General features: G+C 38.9%; 1 protein-coding gene across 5 annotated transcripts in view; it reads right to left on the bottom strand.

Annotated features, from left to right (window-relative positions):
- Positions 1-1,083: 1,083 nt before the first annotated feature.
- The window catches only part of BLNK (B cell linker), an 80,167-nt gene continuing 64,381 nt past the window's right edge, over positions 1,084-16,869 (bottom strand). For 3 of the 5 annotated variants that reach the window (XM_007456185.1, XM_007456184.1, XM_007456183.1), the window contains 6 exons: positions 16,193-16,235; positions 13,881-13,968; positions 13,069-13,100; positions 9,565-9,641; positions 8,655-8,738; positions 1,091-1,477 (listed from right to left, as the gene is read on the bottom strand). In XM_007456185.1, the coding sequence (XP_007456247.1) occupies positions 1,358-1,477; positions 8,655-8,738; positions 9,565-9,641; positions 13,069-13,100; positions 13,881-13,968; positions 16,193-16,235 (444 nt within the window). In that variant the 3' untranslated portion in view covers positions 1,091-1,357. Of the gene's footprint in view, positions 1,478-5,821; positions 5,978-8,654; positions 8,739-9,564; positions 9,642-13,068; positions 13,101-13,880; positions 13,969-16,192; positions 16,236-16,869 lie in introns of all 5 variants that reach the window. The other 2 variants (XM_007456181.1, XM_007456182.1) reach the window with 2 other exon arrangements.

The raw sequence follows: 16,869 nt of genomic DNA on the forward strand, positions 1-16,869 counted from the left end.
GATACCAGGTGGATATTAGATCTATACAAAGGAATTAAGAGCGCTGGAAATGGTGAGTAAACAAATAAATATAAAAGTGAAAGGGGGGTATTATGACATTTAAGAATACAGTTATTTTATTTTTTTATTTTTTTTTATTTTTTTGGCGGTACGTGGGCCTCTCACTGTTGTGGCCTCTCCCGCTGCGGAGCACAGGCTCCGGACGCGCAGGCTCAGCAGCCATGGCTCACAGGCCCAGCCGCTCCACGGCATGTGGGATCCTCCCGGACCGGGGCACGAACCCGTGTCCCCTGCATCGGCAGGCGGACTCTCAACCACTGCGCCACCAGGGAAGCCCCAATACAGTTATTTTTATAAGTGAGTTTGTGAGTTCATAACCTTCTAGAATTTCAAAATCCTTTCAGATTGCTGTCTTACTCAGTGATCAAGTGCATTCCTCATTTAATTATTAGATTTATCTTAATTAGCTGCTTCATTATTTCAGTGCTGTCTAAAGTACACAGTAGGATAAAAAGCTTTCATATGACAGAGTATAATACGTTACTGGGACAACCTAAGACCTTGGATGTGGCTGCTTACAATGGTATCTCTTTTGTTCCTGAGTGTTCATCAATGTCTGCTCTTCTGCCCCTGTTCTGTGGGCTGTTTCCCTAGGCTTTTAATCTAGTTTTGCTCTCATCCCACTCTGAACCTCATATCAAGTTTAGGGTCCATTTAATAGACATGCAGATCAAAGAGGGTATAATTATATTTAATAAGCTAAGCTAACAACATAATCATGGATAAGAAAGTTCATATCTGTATACATCTCCCATGGTTGGGAGCTCACAAAAAGGAACCATTACATCCCCCTTATTTGTATTTATAAATATCATATATTATCTATATTTTATTTTCTACACATTAAAATTTTAACCAAGGCAATTGTCAAGCACTGACAGTAGGCGTCCTTGTTACACTGGGGCACTAGGACCATTGTGGTGGTCTAAATTTTCAGCAGCTTTGTTTTATCCAAGAGTATCATTTTCTTTTTCTGGAAGTAGCATGTTATTTTCTTACATGACTGAAAATACTTTACACCTGTTTTTTTAAATAAAGACATTTATTTGGAGAATATTAGTAGCATATTCTCAGCCTCACCAGATATTAACAGTTCATCAAGTCAGGCAACAGAACATGTCCATGTGAGCTTCTTATAAGGAAGTCGACGACCACTCAACAGCTTCCTCATCTTCTATTTTATTACTGGACGATTCATAATCCAAAATATGAAGTTTTTGGACTTTTTCCTCAAAAGTAGAAGTAGGTAAAATATCTGAAGCAATGATGTTGACTTCCTTTAAAATTTTTTTTTAATTTATGAAACTTTAACTGCATATTTCAGTCTTGTGGAATCTTTTGTGTTATTCTGACTGTCAATAAGAACCAGGGGACTGTGTTGATGATTCTTGATGATTTCAGCAACACTTCCAAAGTACTAGAACAAGAAAACATAGATGAATTATAAATTGGCATTTATATTAACAGTGAGCTCCACTCCTCCCATCTTCTCCAACTCTTTCAAGTTAGTCAGAGTTACTAGGTCCCAGATGACATTCTATCCAAAAAAGTCTAATTTAACAATGGCTGTAACCTTTGAGGTGGCAGACCCTGGCCATTCAATGAGACTGAAAATGCAACTGACATCCTCAATTAGTATAACTTCTTAGAGAAAATTACTTTATTGAGTTATGATGTAATATTTTAATATTTTGGTTTTTATTTAGTGCCAAGTGTAAAACTGTCATACATTGAATTTCTCTACATTTTTATAAAACATAGATTATCTGTTATGTTGCATGTGTTAGATACAAGGACTGATGTAGTAAATTAACGTTAGAATTTAATGTGAAGAGAGTTATTTCCCAGGTTAATTCATGTTTGTTTTTGTGTTCTTTTTTATGAATAAATAAGGAAACCTTTATAAACCCTCATATACTCATTTTTGCTTTAGCTCCCATTAAGTTTAGAGCTAAATTAGTGCCTAGGTAATAATTTCATGCTAGGCTCTTACTATACATACATGTTTTTCCATATATTAATTCCTATTGTCTATTGGTTTTAGTTTAAGGCTATCACAATTTTTTTCTGAAAAATGATCAATGTTTTAAATGAAAGATAAAATAAGTATAACACAGACCAAGAAATGAAATGCATTGATTATACAAAAGTGCTACAAGCTCACGATCATCAGATAAATGCATTTAGAGTCATTTTTTTAAAGGGGTAATTGTTTTGCAACACTGCCATATAATTTAGCAATTACCACCAATTGACTTCATTTTCTCTTAGTTTTTCATATAAAGATAAACATCTGGAATAAAAAATGTTTAAAAGCCTTTATTAATTATTTGAATAGCTTCCAAATATTATATATTAAATAAGTAAAGTATTCAGAATACTAGTCATTTTTCAAATGAAACACCAGTTGTCTTTTAGATAATTGGCTTCTGAATATTAGGTCAGGGAGGAGAGACAGAGACTTTCAAGTACCTTTAGTCCTTATTTCTTACTTTCTCTTCAATCATTCAGCCCTCCTGTACTTGCCAATGAATTGCTTTTATGATATTCATAAAGACATTCATTCTGTTTGTTTGGCACAGCATATTGTTAAACTGAATGCAGTTGGAAGGTAAATTTATGGACTAACACACCAGGAAATGAAATAGTACAACCTCTTTGAAGTGAATTCCAAGTGAAAAAGTGTGTTCTGAACCCAGTAAATATAGGAGAGAGTTGCTTTGCTTATACAAATAAGCATCTCATTCTGTTCTTATACTCTTCTGAATATTTCTGAGGATTGCTTTGTTGCAGAGTTTGGGGATTAAAATGTTTGAAGTAGGGGGTTGAGCTGAGTTGAAATGTTTGAAGTAGGGACTGGACTTGAGGCATATTTGTGATTTGACTGAATGAAGGATTGAGCATAACTTAGTTGCAGTTTCCCCTTAACACTTTTTTTTTGGTCTACACTAATTCAGTGTATTTGAGATATTCATACATGGACAGAAAAACAATTGTTTGATAACTCAAAATCCCATGGTCAATAAAATAAAGCAAACAGATCTCAGAGCGATAAAATACTCAATATGTATCCACATAATGTCAAAACATTTGCAAAAAAAGTTAAACAGTTAATCAGCTAGTTACTTTTTCTACCCATGAATACCCAAACACAAATACAGACAAACAGACTTTTCCAGATCTCCACATGGTTGACATCATGTAACCAAAGTTTTCATTTTTCAATTCAGATGTTCAGTATATGGGAGAAATTATCTTTTTATTATAGATAGTTTAAGTAAGTGTTTTAAAGGACTCTGTCAGTACTTCCAGATGCTATTATAATAATATGTATTTATTTTGGTATCCATAGGCTGGATAATTGGGGAGTGAGGTGAAGCTCTGATCTATTCATTCTGAGGTAGGGTTGAAGATTCTTTAAGCCAAGAAGAACCACTGTTTATCAGAGTTTCCTAGCACGACAAGGAAGTCCAGAGCCCCTCTGAGAGCTCAAAATTTATCTGAGTGAATTTCAGTACCACTAAAAAGGACAGCGCCCTCACCTACCCTTAAGCCTCTTACAGAAGTACTGGACCCCTGGGGAGGCTTTTTAAAAAAAATTTATTATTATTTATTTATTTATTTGGCTGCATTGAGTCTTTCGTTGCTGCGCGTGGGCTTTCTCTAGTTGCAGCGAGCGGGGGCTACTCTTCATTGCGATGCACTGGCTTCTCATTGCAGTGGCTTCTCTTGTTGTGGAGCACGGGCTCTAGGTGCATGGGCTTCAGTAGTTGTGCTCGTGGGCTCTAGAGCACAGGCTCAGTAGTTGTGGTGCACAGGCTTAGCTGCTCCGCGGCATGTGGGATCTTCCCAGACCAGGGCTCAAACCCATGTCCCCTGCATTGGCAGGCGGATTCTTAACCACTGCGCCACCAGGGAAGTCCCTGGGGAGGCTTTAGAATGTAACCATCCATCCAAAGTCACTCTGTCCTACTAGGATCACCACCATATCCCACTACTGATTACTGTTGAGGAGCATATAGTTTAAAAAACTTGTCATATCAAGGTTTCAGTGAGAATGAAGGTTTTTGTGAGTAGGGAGAAGCAGACAGTTCTGTTAAAGTTTAACTGGTGTGAAATGATAATGCAATCTATATTTTAAAACCCATTTGGTCTTGACCAGTGTTTTGTGTTTTCAGAGTTTTGCATTTTCTAACTATCTGAGACTTTATTAAAAGCAAAATAAAACTCCAAACTATAAAACTCCTCGAAGAAAACAGGGAGAAAGCTTCATGAGGCTGCATTTGGCAATGATTTCTTGGATGTTACACCAAAAGCACAGGCAACAAAACAAAAAATAGACAAATAGGACTACATTAAACTATACTACAAAGTTATAAGAGTTCTTTACATATTCTGGATATTAACCTCTTATCAGACACATAATTTGCAAATATTTTCTCCTGTTTCATAGGTTGCCTTTTTACTCTGTTGATTTTGACCTTTGATGAACAGAAAATTTTAGACCATTTTATTATACCATATACAAAAAAAATAGACTCAAAATGAATTAAAGATTTAAATGTAAGACCTGAAACCATAGAACTCCCAGAAGAAAACATAAGCAGTATGCTCTTTGACACTGGTCTTAGCAATATTTTTTGGACATGTCTCCTCAAGCAAGGGTGACAAAAGCACAAATAAACAAATGGGACTACACCAAACTAAAAAGATTTTGCATAACAAAGGAAACCATCAACAAAAGAAAAAGGCAACCTACTGAATGAGAGAAGATATTTGCAAATAATATGTCTGATGAGGGGATAATATCCAAAATATATAAAGAACTCATGTAACTCAGTATCAAACAAACAAATAAGCAATCTAATTAAAAAATGGGCAGAGGACCTGAGTAGACATTTTTCTGAAGAAGACATGCAGATGTCCAACAGGCACATGAAATGATGCTCAACATCACTAATCATCAGGAAAATGAAAATCAGAACCACAATGAGATATCACATCACACCTGTGAGAATGGCTATTATCAAAAAGACAAGAAACAACATGCTTGTGAGGATGTGAAGAGAAGGGAACCCGCGTGCACTGTTGGTGGGAATGTACATTGGTATGACAACTATGAAAAACAGCATGGAGATTCCTCAAAAAATTAAAAATAGAACTGCCATATGATCCACCAATTCCTATCCTGGGTATATATCCAAAGAAAATGAAAACACTAATTCAAAAAGTTACATACACTCTGATGTTCATACAAGCATTATTTACAGTAGCCAAGATATGGAAGCAAACTAAGTGTCCATCAAAAGATGAATAGGTAAAGATGATGTGATATATATATACAATGGAATATTACTCAGCCATAAAAAGAATGAAATTGTGCCATTTGTGACAACATGGGTGGACAAGAGGGTATTACACTAAGTGAAGTAAGTCAGACAGAGAAAGACAAATACCATATGATTTCACTTATATGTGGCATCTAAAAAACAAAGCAAACAAAATGCCAAGTCAGACTGACCTCCTTAAGCAACAGGATAAAAGATATAGCTTTTACATCATACCAGTCTTTCCTCCTTTCTGTTCTCTCATAGGATATACTGCCCAAACATAGTATTTTATCTCGTACTCTATGACAATGTGCAAGCCTTAGGCCAGGTACTCTTGTATCCTTTCTCCACATCTCTGGCACCTAATATAGTATGATGGCATTGTGCTCAAAACCTAGTTATAGAGTTGGATTAGAAGAGAAATTACTGACCTCTTCACCAGTTTTCTTTCTGCCCAAAGCATACTGTTTTGTTGCTTCAATAAATCGCACAGGGATATTATATACTCGCTTATTAAAAAATACAACTAGTGTATATGGCTGTTTGGAATCATGGCCAGAGCTTTTCCGAATAAGAAATGATCCATCCTGTTTATTAAAAGAAAGAATAATTATGATTAGTGTTACTTGTATTTCCATAGGTTAAAAATCAGTTTATGAAAAATACCTATATTATATTCAAAAGGTAATTATTTAGGTACGATTTTTATTACCAATTAGAGCTTGTTTTATTATTTTGCAAGAAAATACTTCAGTAAAATATATACTTACAGAAAATTCTGAAAGAGGTAAATGCTAGCTTTTTGAGGCACTAAATAAGATCTTATGTTTATAGGCTTTGGAAATGTGTGAAGGGACACATTAAGATCAAACCTAAAGGGCACTCTTGAACTAGGAACCATGTTCACAAGTTGCCTATGAATAAAAAAAATATATCAAACAAATTCCATTCAAAAGTGCTATAAGAAGAAAGCAGATATTGGAAATCAAAACATTTCAACTGATAAAAATTCTCTCTCCAAAAATTTATGTTGAAGCAGAAAAAATATTGTAACACAACATTCCAAATTTAATTAAATATCTTGTAAAATATTCTACAATCATAAATCAAAAATTATGAACAAAAAATAGACAAAAACAGGAAGAAGAAATGCAATAAGAGTTGATCGAACCTGGGAAAAAGCACTTACCTGGTGGCACAGTGGTTAAGAATCTGCCTGCCAATGCAGGGGACATGGGTTCAAGCCCTGGTCCAGGAAGATCCCACATGCCATGGAGCAACTAAGCCCATGCACCACAACTACTGAGCCTGTGCTCTAGAGCCCGCAAGCCACAACTACTGAGCCCACAACTACTGAAGCCCACGCACCTAGGGCCTGTGCTCTGCAACAAGAGAAGCCACTGCAATGAGAAGCCTGCACACCGCAACGAAGAGTAGCCCCCACTCGCTGCAACTAGAGAAAGCCCACGTGCAGAAACGAAGACCGAACACAGCCAAAAATAAATAGATAAATTAATTAATTAAAAAAACAAAACACAACAACAAAAAAAACCTGGGAAAGAAGTTGAAAAGAAAGACAAACCTGTATCAGAAATGAAGAAGAAATTACAAGATGCCCAAGGGACAATAGCCTTAAATGAAGATTTAATAAATGACTGAAGGAAGGCATGGAAACAACCAAGAAAGAAAACAAAAAATAAAAAAGAGAGAGAGAGAGATTAAAAAAAAAAAAAGTACAATAACGTCAGAGTGGTTGGATTGAAAGAAAGACCCCCCCAAAGAAAGGTCTAAAATACATGTAATGTGAGTCCTTGAAAAAAAAACAAAATAACGAAACAGAACTACTCTTTAAGACTATAATTTAAGAAAATGTTTTGGAAATAAGAGAAATAAGAAATAAGAGAAAACTTAAATCTACATATTGAAAGGGTTTCCATCTACCTGAAAACATTGACCTGGAAATCCACTCAGAGACATAATCTGGTAAAACTATTAGACTTTAAAAAGAAAGAAATCTGCAGAGCCATCAGATTAAAATATCAAATAATAAGGGCAAGAAAAAAAATATCAAAAAATAAGGGCAAGAAAGTAACATTAGCGTCAGAGTTCTCAGAAGCATCAAGGCAATCCAGTGGAGCAACACTTTTAAAAACTCAAGCCAAGGATTTTACATCCAGCCAAGATTTCCTCCAGGTATCAGGCTATGAAAAACAGTTTCGAACGTGCAAGAACTCAGGGAATAACGTAAGCACAGTCCTTCCTGAGAATCTACTACAGGTGAGCTTCACCAAACAAAAAGAGATAACTGAGGAAGCAACAGGACTGATGGAAAGCATTTAATATATTTCATTGTAGAGCTAGGACTAAACAACGGTGGCAGAAAACAGTATATTCTGGACTTCCCTAGTGGCGCAGTGGTTAAGAATCTGCCTGCCAATGCAGGGGACAAGGGACTCTATCCCTGGTCCGAGAAGATCCCACATGCCGCAGAGCAACTAAGCCTGTGCGCCACAACTACTGAACCTGTGCTCTAGAGCCCATGAGCCACAACTACTGAACCCACGTGCCACAATTACGGAAGCCCTTGCACTCTAGGGCCCGTGCTCTGCAACAATAGAAGCCACTGCAATGAGAAGCCCGTGCACCACAATGAAGAGTAGCCCCTGCTAGCCACAACTAGAGAAAGCCCACACACAGCAAACGAAGACCCAATGCAGCCAAAATAACCCACAAAAAACCAGTATATTCTGACAAGGCAAGGTGCAAGTGGGCGGAGAAAAGAGAAAGATAAAGAAAAGTGGCACTTTAATCTTGGATTGTCCAGACTGTTCTAGTGTTCCTATATGACTGGGCTTGGACGCTCCAAAAATTTACTTCCCAGTACTTTTTGCCATCTTGATCCCAATCTTTTATCCCAAGCATTGATCCAAAATAGTCTGTTACATCTCACTGCTGGATGGATCTCATGTAGCACCAAGCCTTACAGAGATCCCCTCCAGAGCTTTCTTCTCTTCCACTATTTGGAGAGCCGTGGAGCCTATGGATCCATGTATAGATGAAAGGACAAGCAGCAATAAGATAGAGGAACAAAGAAAGAGGGAGGTACTTCAAAGAGAGGAGGGGATGGCAGTTCCTCTTGAGTAAGTAAAGAGAAAAGATCCCTGCATCCATAATTGTTGCAATTACTTAATTAGCATATTTTCGGGATGACAACTGTGCCAATATAGGCTGAGGGCACAACATGAGATTTTAAAATGGTCAGACCTTGTTTGATCTGTATAATGCCTCTTCGGCCGACTTTCGATCGCAGGCACCAGCGTACCATGGTTTACAGTGAACGTCAGCTTCCTGTGAGTGAGAGGGCATTATTAAGCATGAGATGGCCCTTCAATGACACTGAACCTTCTGTGCACTGGAAACAAAGTCCCATTTTGCATTACCAGAAAGGCCTAAGTACATTTGGGCCAGTAATCTGAAAATGAGTTATATGCTTCTTTTGATCAACAACAAGGATTATATAATTGACTTTTCCCCAGTTTGGCTGTAGGGGGTAGACTTAGTATTTGAACTTGAGACCTAATCCTGCTAGATTCCTGAACCATTTATTCCTTTCTCCTAAATAAGTTATCATCTCCCTTTCTATTATGATCTTACTGTTGCTTTGTGGAGCGTTTTATAATTTCCGAAGTGTTTTTACAAATATCTTATTTGATTCTTGTAACAACTTTGAAGCCAAGACGAATACATGCTATCATCCTTATTTTACATTTGAGAAAGCTTAGAGACTTGCCCAAGGGCACACCGAGTCCTTTCCCTGTCTTTTTTTAAACTATGCTATTTTATGTCTTAATATCATATGCCTCCACAGATCTATTCTGAAAAAATTACATAGTTTAAATAGAATCTATGTGAGAGGAAGAACAATAAAAACAACACACTTCTTTGCTAGTTTTGAAGAAACACCAATTGTTATTTATGGCATCCAGAATATAAATAAGTATAAATGGAGCAAAGTCTTAACAGTTGGGAAAAAAATGTATTCTGTACCCATCAGCAAATGACAACTCACAGGCTCACTTAAAATAGAATCTGTTCCCAAGCTTCACTCCAAAGACCCTCTTATAAGAAGTCATGCCCTTTCCTGCAGTTTACTGATAACGAGTTCATGTCATACCTGTTCTGACAAATTGGAATTAGATGAAAAGCTGGGTAATGGGCCATCCACAGTTGGGCTTCCTCCTTCTGGAAATCCTGAAAGGGATTTGAAAAATCAGTGGATCCCATTATATCTTGAGCAGTTACTCTGCCTATACCTCAACACTGTGCTGGGAGCTACAAGGAACACACACTGAAAAATCACACAAATAAAAAAATCACACACACCAAAAAATCCTTAAGAGTTGTGCTTCTCAAAGTGAGGTCTGAGGACCCTGGGAATCCCCAAGATTCTTTCAGGGCGTTTGCGAGGTTTTTTCCAAATACATATCTCTGTGAAGCCCAATTTTCCTCATATACTTCGACCAGTAAAACATATTGTAACAGATTGTAGACGCAGATATGAGAATTCAGCTGCCTCTGTTATTCGAGGCATTAAAGAGATTTTAAAAATGTAAAACAATGCCACTCTTCCCCCTAAATTTTTTTTTGTTTGGAAAATATATTTTTTTCATAAAAATATGTTGTTAACATGTAATGAGTTTAATATTTTAAAAATGGATTCATAAATATTTTAAATGTCTTCTAACTAATACATTAAATATCATTAGAAAGAAACACATAAACCATAGTTCTTTGGGTCTGTAATGATTTTAAGAGTGTTAGAATGGTCCTGAGGTCAAAATGATTGAGAATTTCTGCCCTAAGGCATAAACTCCCTCAAGGAGTTTACCATCTAAATGTGGAGACATGGAGACACATGAAATGGAGAAAATACTTAGCTGTATTCATTCATTCATTCATCCACTCACTCATTCATTCTTTATTGTGTACCTGCCATGGATCTAGGCTTTGGGAGTATACAGCAGTCAACAAAACAGCAAAATGCCCCTCCCTCTTGGAGCTTAAATTTTAATGGAGTGAGATAGGCAATAAAGACATAATATATATATACAATATTACAAAGTCGTAAGTGCTATGAAGAAAAATAGGGAAGTGGGTGGGGGATAGCTTCGGATAAGTAGTATGTTTAAATAGGCTGGGGAGGGAGAGCCCCACTGGGGTGACACTTGGGTAAGATCTGTAGGTGGAGAGGGAGGAGGCCTGTGGATATCTGAGGAAACAATGTTGCAGGTGTAGGGAACAGTGAACGCAAGGGCCTGGCATATTTGAGGAATAGAGAGGGGGCCACTGTGCCTGGACTGCAGTGAGAAAAGGGGTGAAGAACAAGGGATGAAGTCATACAGGAGGTGGTGAAGGGACCAGGTTTGTGGGACCCAGTGGACACTTAGCATGACTTGGGCTTTAACAAGCATGGTATGGGAAGCTTTTGGGGGGGGTTTTGAACAGAATAGTGTGATTTGCCTGTCTTTTAACAAGGTCACTCTGACTCCAGGGCTGGAAATAGATAGAAGGGGGCAAGAGCAGAGAGAGGAGGTCAGTTGAGTCTTGCAAGCCCAGGCAGGAGGTGATGGTGGCTTGGAACAGATGGCATCAGCAGAATTAGCGAGAGTGACTGGATTCCAAATGTATTTTGAAGGAACAGCTGGGAGGTGTGAAGAAAGCAAGTGAGGGGACTTCCCCGGTGGCGCCGTGGTTAAGAATCTGCCTGCCGATGCAGGGGACACGGGTTCAAGCCCTGGTCTGGGAAGATTCCACATGCCGCAGAGCAAATAAGCCCGTGAGCCACAACTACTGAGCCCGCATGCCACAAGTACTGAAGCCTGCGCGCCTAGAGCCCATGCTCCGCAACCAAAGAAGCCACCGCAACCAAAGAAGCCACCGCAATGAGAAGCCCACGCACCGCAATGAAGAGTAGCCCCCGCTCGCCGCAACTAGAGAAAGCCCACGCGCAGCCACGAAGACCCAATGCAGCCAAAAATAAATAAATACATTTATAAAAAAGAAAAAAAGAAAAGCAAGTGAGGAGTCATGGGTGACTCTAAGGTTTTTGACCAGAGCAACTAGAGTTGTCCTTTCTTAGGAGGGGAAGTCTACAAGAGAAACAGGTTTAGATGAACCAACTGCTTCAGATAAAAGTGCCCTGGACATTCAAAGGTGACAGCCACTGTTGTTAACAGGAGGGAGCAATGAGGGCTTGGCAGTCCCAGGAGGGCTGAGTATGAAGGAAGGCTGTGTTCTGACAGGTGGGGACAGTATTCCCGGGTGGGAGCAGCAAAAATAGGGTGGGAGGTCACGCTTTCCTAAAGTACATAGTACAAGGAGGTTGGTGGTTTCCACGGTTTGGGCATTTGGGGGAGTTCAAGGCTGACATTTTCTGATCCCTGAATATGTGCCAGCCCTGTCCTGTTTCTCACATCTTAGCTCACTTTGCCTTCACTTCCGCCCTTTATGGGAGGAGCTATCAGACCCCATTTTACAGGTGAGGTCTTCCCTGACCACAGCAGCCCTCACTGGCTCCATTCCTCTCTGTGCCCACCCACTGCCACCTTGCTTTATTTTTCTTTATATCACTTTAACATTTGCCTGATATTGTATGGCTTATCTAGTTGTTTATTTCTCCTCTAGTAGAAAAGAAGCTCCATAAAGGAAGGGACTCTGTTTTATTCACTGCTGTATCCTCTGGATCTAAAATATTGCCTGGCACATGGCAGACAGTCAATAAGTATTTGTCAATTGAAAGAATGACTTGGGTTGAAAAACAATAAATGGTATAATAAAGCTTTACGTAGTAAAAAAACAATAAAATTTCTATAGCTATACCATTTCACTTTGTGTTCAGAATTTTAGAAAAGTTTGTTTCTTTTATTTAAGATGAATCAAAAATCCAATTAAAGCCTAAGAAACAGATTTATGTTTATATAAACACACATACTTTTTGTATATAATAATTATTCTCTTTATTTAAATTTATTGAATCTTGATTACTTTGGAATATTTTCCAACTTATCCATGTACAGTAGGGTTTTATTTTGTGTTTTCATTTTTTTCCTACATTGAGTAGAAAGTAAATCAAGGTTTGGGCAGCTGTGTTCTGTGAGTCTGACTTCATATGTTTTTAGGGTTTTGTATTATTAGCCTAGGGAAAATTATCCAGATATTTGCCAGATCTTCTTTTCAGGGCGCCCTCTGTAGATACATTTTACGATCATTAAAATGTATTTTAGATTCAATTTAAATAGCTATCATTTATTGAGGACCTTCTATGTACCAAGCACAATATGTTGTTTTACTTAATCATCTTATTTTGAAAATAGTTGTATTGTTGTTGTGAAAAAAAATTAAATAAATAAAAGATGACCAGTATGACCAGTAAAATATTCAATCAAAACTAAAAAAGAAAAAAAGTAAAAATGATCTCAAATCTATTTACTTTTCAGAACAGTTCCATGACATAAACATTCTTGGCCCCATTTTACAGATGAGGAAACAAGCTAGAGAGGATACTAAGATACTCCAGCTGGAAGAGGCAGTGTTGCCCTGGACCCCCAGGTGGCTCAGACGTGAAGAGCCAGCCTTAGCCAATACCTGATATTGCACTTCGTGCCTTCATTGTACTTACTTGGCAGAGGTATGGGTTTTTGATGAATTGGTCTGAAAGGAAGAATTTCAGATTAATTAAAGGGCAAAGCACAAGGTGAATAAGTTTGACTTTTTGCTTTCAGTGAAGAGACTCAGAACAGGTGCATCACAAAGGATCAACAGGAATGGCCAATAAAACATATCTAAAGATAGGAGAGGCACCAAAACCTTCAGGATAAGTAAAATTATTCCCTTTAATTTTATAGAAAGAGGAGACTTGACTAGTGTTATTTTGTAGTGAAGTCCAATAATTAACCCAAATATTAGTTCAGTCTCTGTAATTCTAAGCAGTTTTTTTTAAAGTTGTTACCTACTTAATACCTTTTTAAATTTAATTGCAAAGCAATGAAATATTAAATCTTTACCAATCACAACAAGCCAGTGTTTCTGTGCAGTATAACAATGCAGGTGTTAAGGAAACTTTAATTTTTTTGGCCACACTGCGTGGCATGTGGGATGTTAGTTCCCCAACCAGGGATTGAACCCATGGTCCCTGTAATGGAGGCGTGGAGTCCTAACCACTGGACTGCCAGGGAAGTCCCAAGGAAACTTTTTTTTTTTTTTTTTTTGAGGTACGCGGGCCTCTCACTATTGTGACCTCTCCCGTTGAGGAGCACAGGCTCCGGACGCGCAGGCTCAGCGGCCATGGCTCATGGGCCCAGCTGCTCTGCGGCATGTGGGATCTTCCCGACCGGGTCATGAACCCGTGTCCCCTGCATCGGCAGGCGGACTCTCAACCCCTGCGCCACCAGAGAAGCCCCGAAACTTATTTTTAAAAGAAAGAATTCTTACTTCTGGGGAGGAGGAGGAAAAACTTGTGACTGCATATTTTCTTGTCTGTGACTAGACCCTCGGTGGCGTTCAGCGGGTATAGGTTTTTCTGCATTAAGAAAATTATAGTAGGATTAGGGTGAAATGTCTGTCCCATGCCCAAACCCAGAAACATCAACCAAGAGGAACCAGATTTGGTCACATGTCTTCCCATGAGCATGTCTTTCACCAGGATGTCATCCCTTTGTGCACCTGTCAGTGTGGTGGTGTGTCTGAGCTATTAAGACCAGGACTCCTACTCAGTGGTGTTATACCATTCACCTACCACCTCTTCATTCACCTCTTGGCAATGTACAAATACATGGAGACTGAACCTGTGGAATCTGAACCTTTAGGTGTGTGATTACAAGTAAAAGCCAGAAGATGGGCAAGCTTTAGTCACCCCTGATTCCTATGTGGCCTCCACATAGGTGTTACAACAGCCTGGTGTGTCTTCATTAGTCATAAGACATGGTATAAGTAATTTCTAACTGATAAGAGGTAAAATATCAGCGTTTGCGAATGATCTACTTTTTTGAAAAATTAATTGAGCAAATTCAAGGTTATCCCTATAATAATGTTAAATCTCACTTGCATTTCACTCTTTTCCTGAGTGAGAGAGGAAGGGGTGGAGTTATAATTAGTTCACAGGGAAATGTGCATAACCTGAAATCTAAGAAGTTTATGTTGAAGAACATTTATTGCTGAACCACTAATAAAAGTGATTATAAATTATTGTAATGCTTTATTCTCCCTCGAATTTCGTCTAGGGTGTGTTAAAGTCTGGGTATGTCCAAAGGTCTGTCTCCTGCATGGAAGAAAGTTTGAGAACTACTGATCTCCCATTAGAGGAACCCAAAATAAATAAAAGCAGTAAGAACTCAAGGATTCAAATAAATGATGATAGACTTCAGGGTTTCTTGAGGTGCAGAGAAATTCAGAAGCTTTGAATCTCTGAAGATTGTTTCAAGTTTGTGGCAAGTTACTTCAAGCTGCCACGTGAGATGTTTTGTTCATGACTTTACAACATGGTAATTTCAGGAGAAACAATGAACACTTTGGTTCCCCACGGCCTGATGAGCTTTGACCACCCCTGCTTTTGCCCCCATCCTCCAGGAGGCTTCCTTCCTAGGTCAGAAGAGGCCGCTCACCCGCTTTGGGTTTGGATGGCCATTGCCTCTACTCTTGAAAGGAGAGACCACGCTCCTGCACTGGGAGCCCTTTGGGAATGAAGACACCCGAGCCGCGTGGGACATGCCAAGAGCCTGTTATCTGATGGTTTTCAGAAGTTTCTGAAGCCATGAAATTTGCACAGGGTTGTACTTACTTCCTACAGAGGCTCACCCTAATGCTCCATTATCACTCCAAGCTCCCTGCTCAGCAGGCATGGAAGACTGTAAGGAATGGAAGGACAGCAAGGCAAAAGCATCAGGAAAGGCAGAAGAAAGCAAGACACAGAAAGGGAGCGGTACCTCAGGAACAGCCTGGGAGAAAGATGTGGGAAATGATGTAAAAAACTCAACAGAGCAGTCAAAGCAGACAGGTGAGTTGTAATGCACATTCCACAAATGTCTACCGTCCATTGTGAGACCAGGTGTGCCCACATTAACTCAGGAAATGGTGAGCTTTTAACATTGGGTACCTTCAAGATTGAAATTAGACAGGTGCAGGATTTTAATTTTTATATAGTGTTTTAAGTGTTGAGATTATGGATGATTCTTCTTTCTGTTTTTTTTTCCCCAGTATTTTTCAAATACAAATTTTTTTTTTAATGGGAAAGTTCTAATAAAAAGTATACATAAGGGTTTTAGGTTATGATAAAACAAAGGAAGGGAAGCATTTGAAGATGTACTAAGATAGATGTTTGAACTCAGGAAACATTATTTTGAAAACTTAGCACAAGAACTTGTTCAAACAAACAGGTTTTTGAAAATTCATTACCTTAACTTAGCCATTAATTCTAAGATACGTGACTGGCTCTAAATAAGTCTTCACACCTATGTAACACTGTGGCACTGTTTCTGTAAAGTCATATCTGTCTACAAACAGGCATGTTTGGGGCATGTAGACTGTGGCCTGCCCCAAAGATGCAGCCTGGCAAGCTCAGGTCCTGATCAGCTTTGCTACTCACTACTCATGGCAAAGTAAAGACTGTTCTGTTTAGAAAATTGAGTTTTATGTTCACAGTTGCCTTATGAATAATTAAAGAAATTTAGAAATACATTTGTATACAAATCCTTAATCAAAATAACTTTCAGAGGACATGCTCATCTGTCAAAGTAATATAGGCTTACCTTCACAAACACTTGAGGCATTCTGTTGAGAGACAACTGGAGTCTATTTAAAAAAAAAAAAAAGCAAGGCAAGGATCTTCAATACAGTGGTATGTGGAAATAAAAGTCAAAGCAATATTATTAAAATAAATACTGGGGGAGAACATTTCTTTGATGCATAGCTTTTCTTTCAGTCATAAGACCAACAATTAAAACCACACAGTCCCCCGGCCCACTTTTGCATTAAGTGACAATGGACTGGAAGTGTGTCAGGGAAGGAGCAGTGTCATCCTGGCCTCCCCACTCTGTCAGCAGGGTTGGTGGATACCATGACCCCCAGCAGCTGCTGGGCAGTAGTGCTTATGCAGTGGAAATCTGGCATCTGGCTTTGATCTCAGGGCCCCACCGTCTTGGTGTTTGTAAGGGACTGTAAATGTCAGGCTACAGTATAGATACCAGGTCAAGGTGGGCTTCCTCGAATAGTGGGCTGTCCCAGGTTCCCCATGTTCTGCCCAGAAGTTGAGTATACTCAGGCCTTTGTGCCTGATATGCGGTTGTCAGTCATCAGTTCCCAGGCCAGCGGGTGGGAAGCAGACACAGGGGAAGACAAAGGTCTTGGGACGCAGGGAGCCTGACCGCTGATCGGCCATTCACATTCAGTGAAGCCACCGGGTTCACATTCAGTGAAGCCACCGGGA

The sequence above is a fragment of the Lipotes vexillifer genome, unplaced genomic scaffold, assembly GCF_000442215.2.
Source record: "Lipotes vexillifer unplaced genomic scaffold, Lipotes_vexillifer_v1.1 scaffold184, whole genome shotgun sequence".
NCBI classification, from domain to species: domain Eukaryota; kingdom Metazoa; phylum Chordata; class Mammalia; order Artiodactyla; family Lipotidae; genus Lipotes; species Lipotes vexillifer.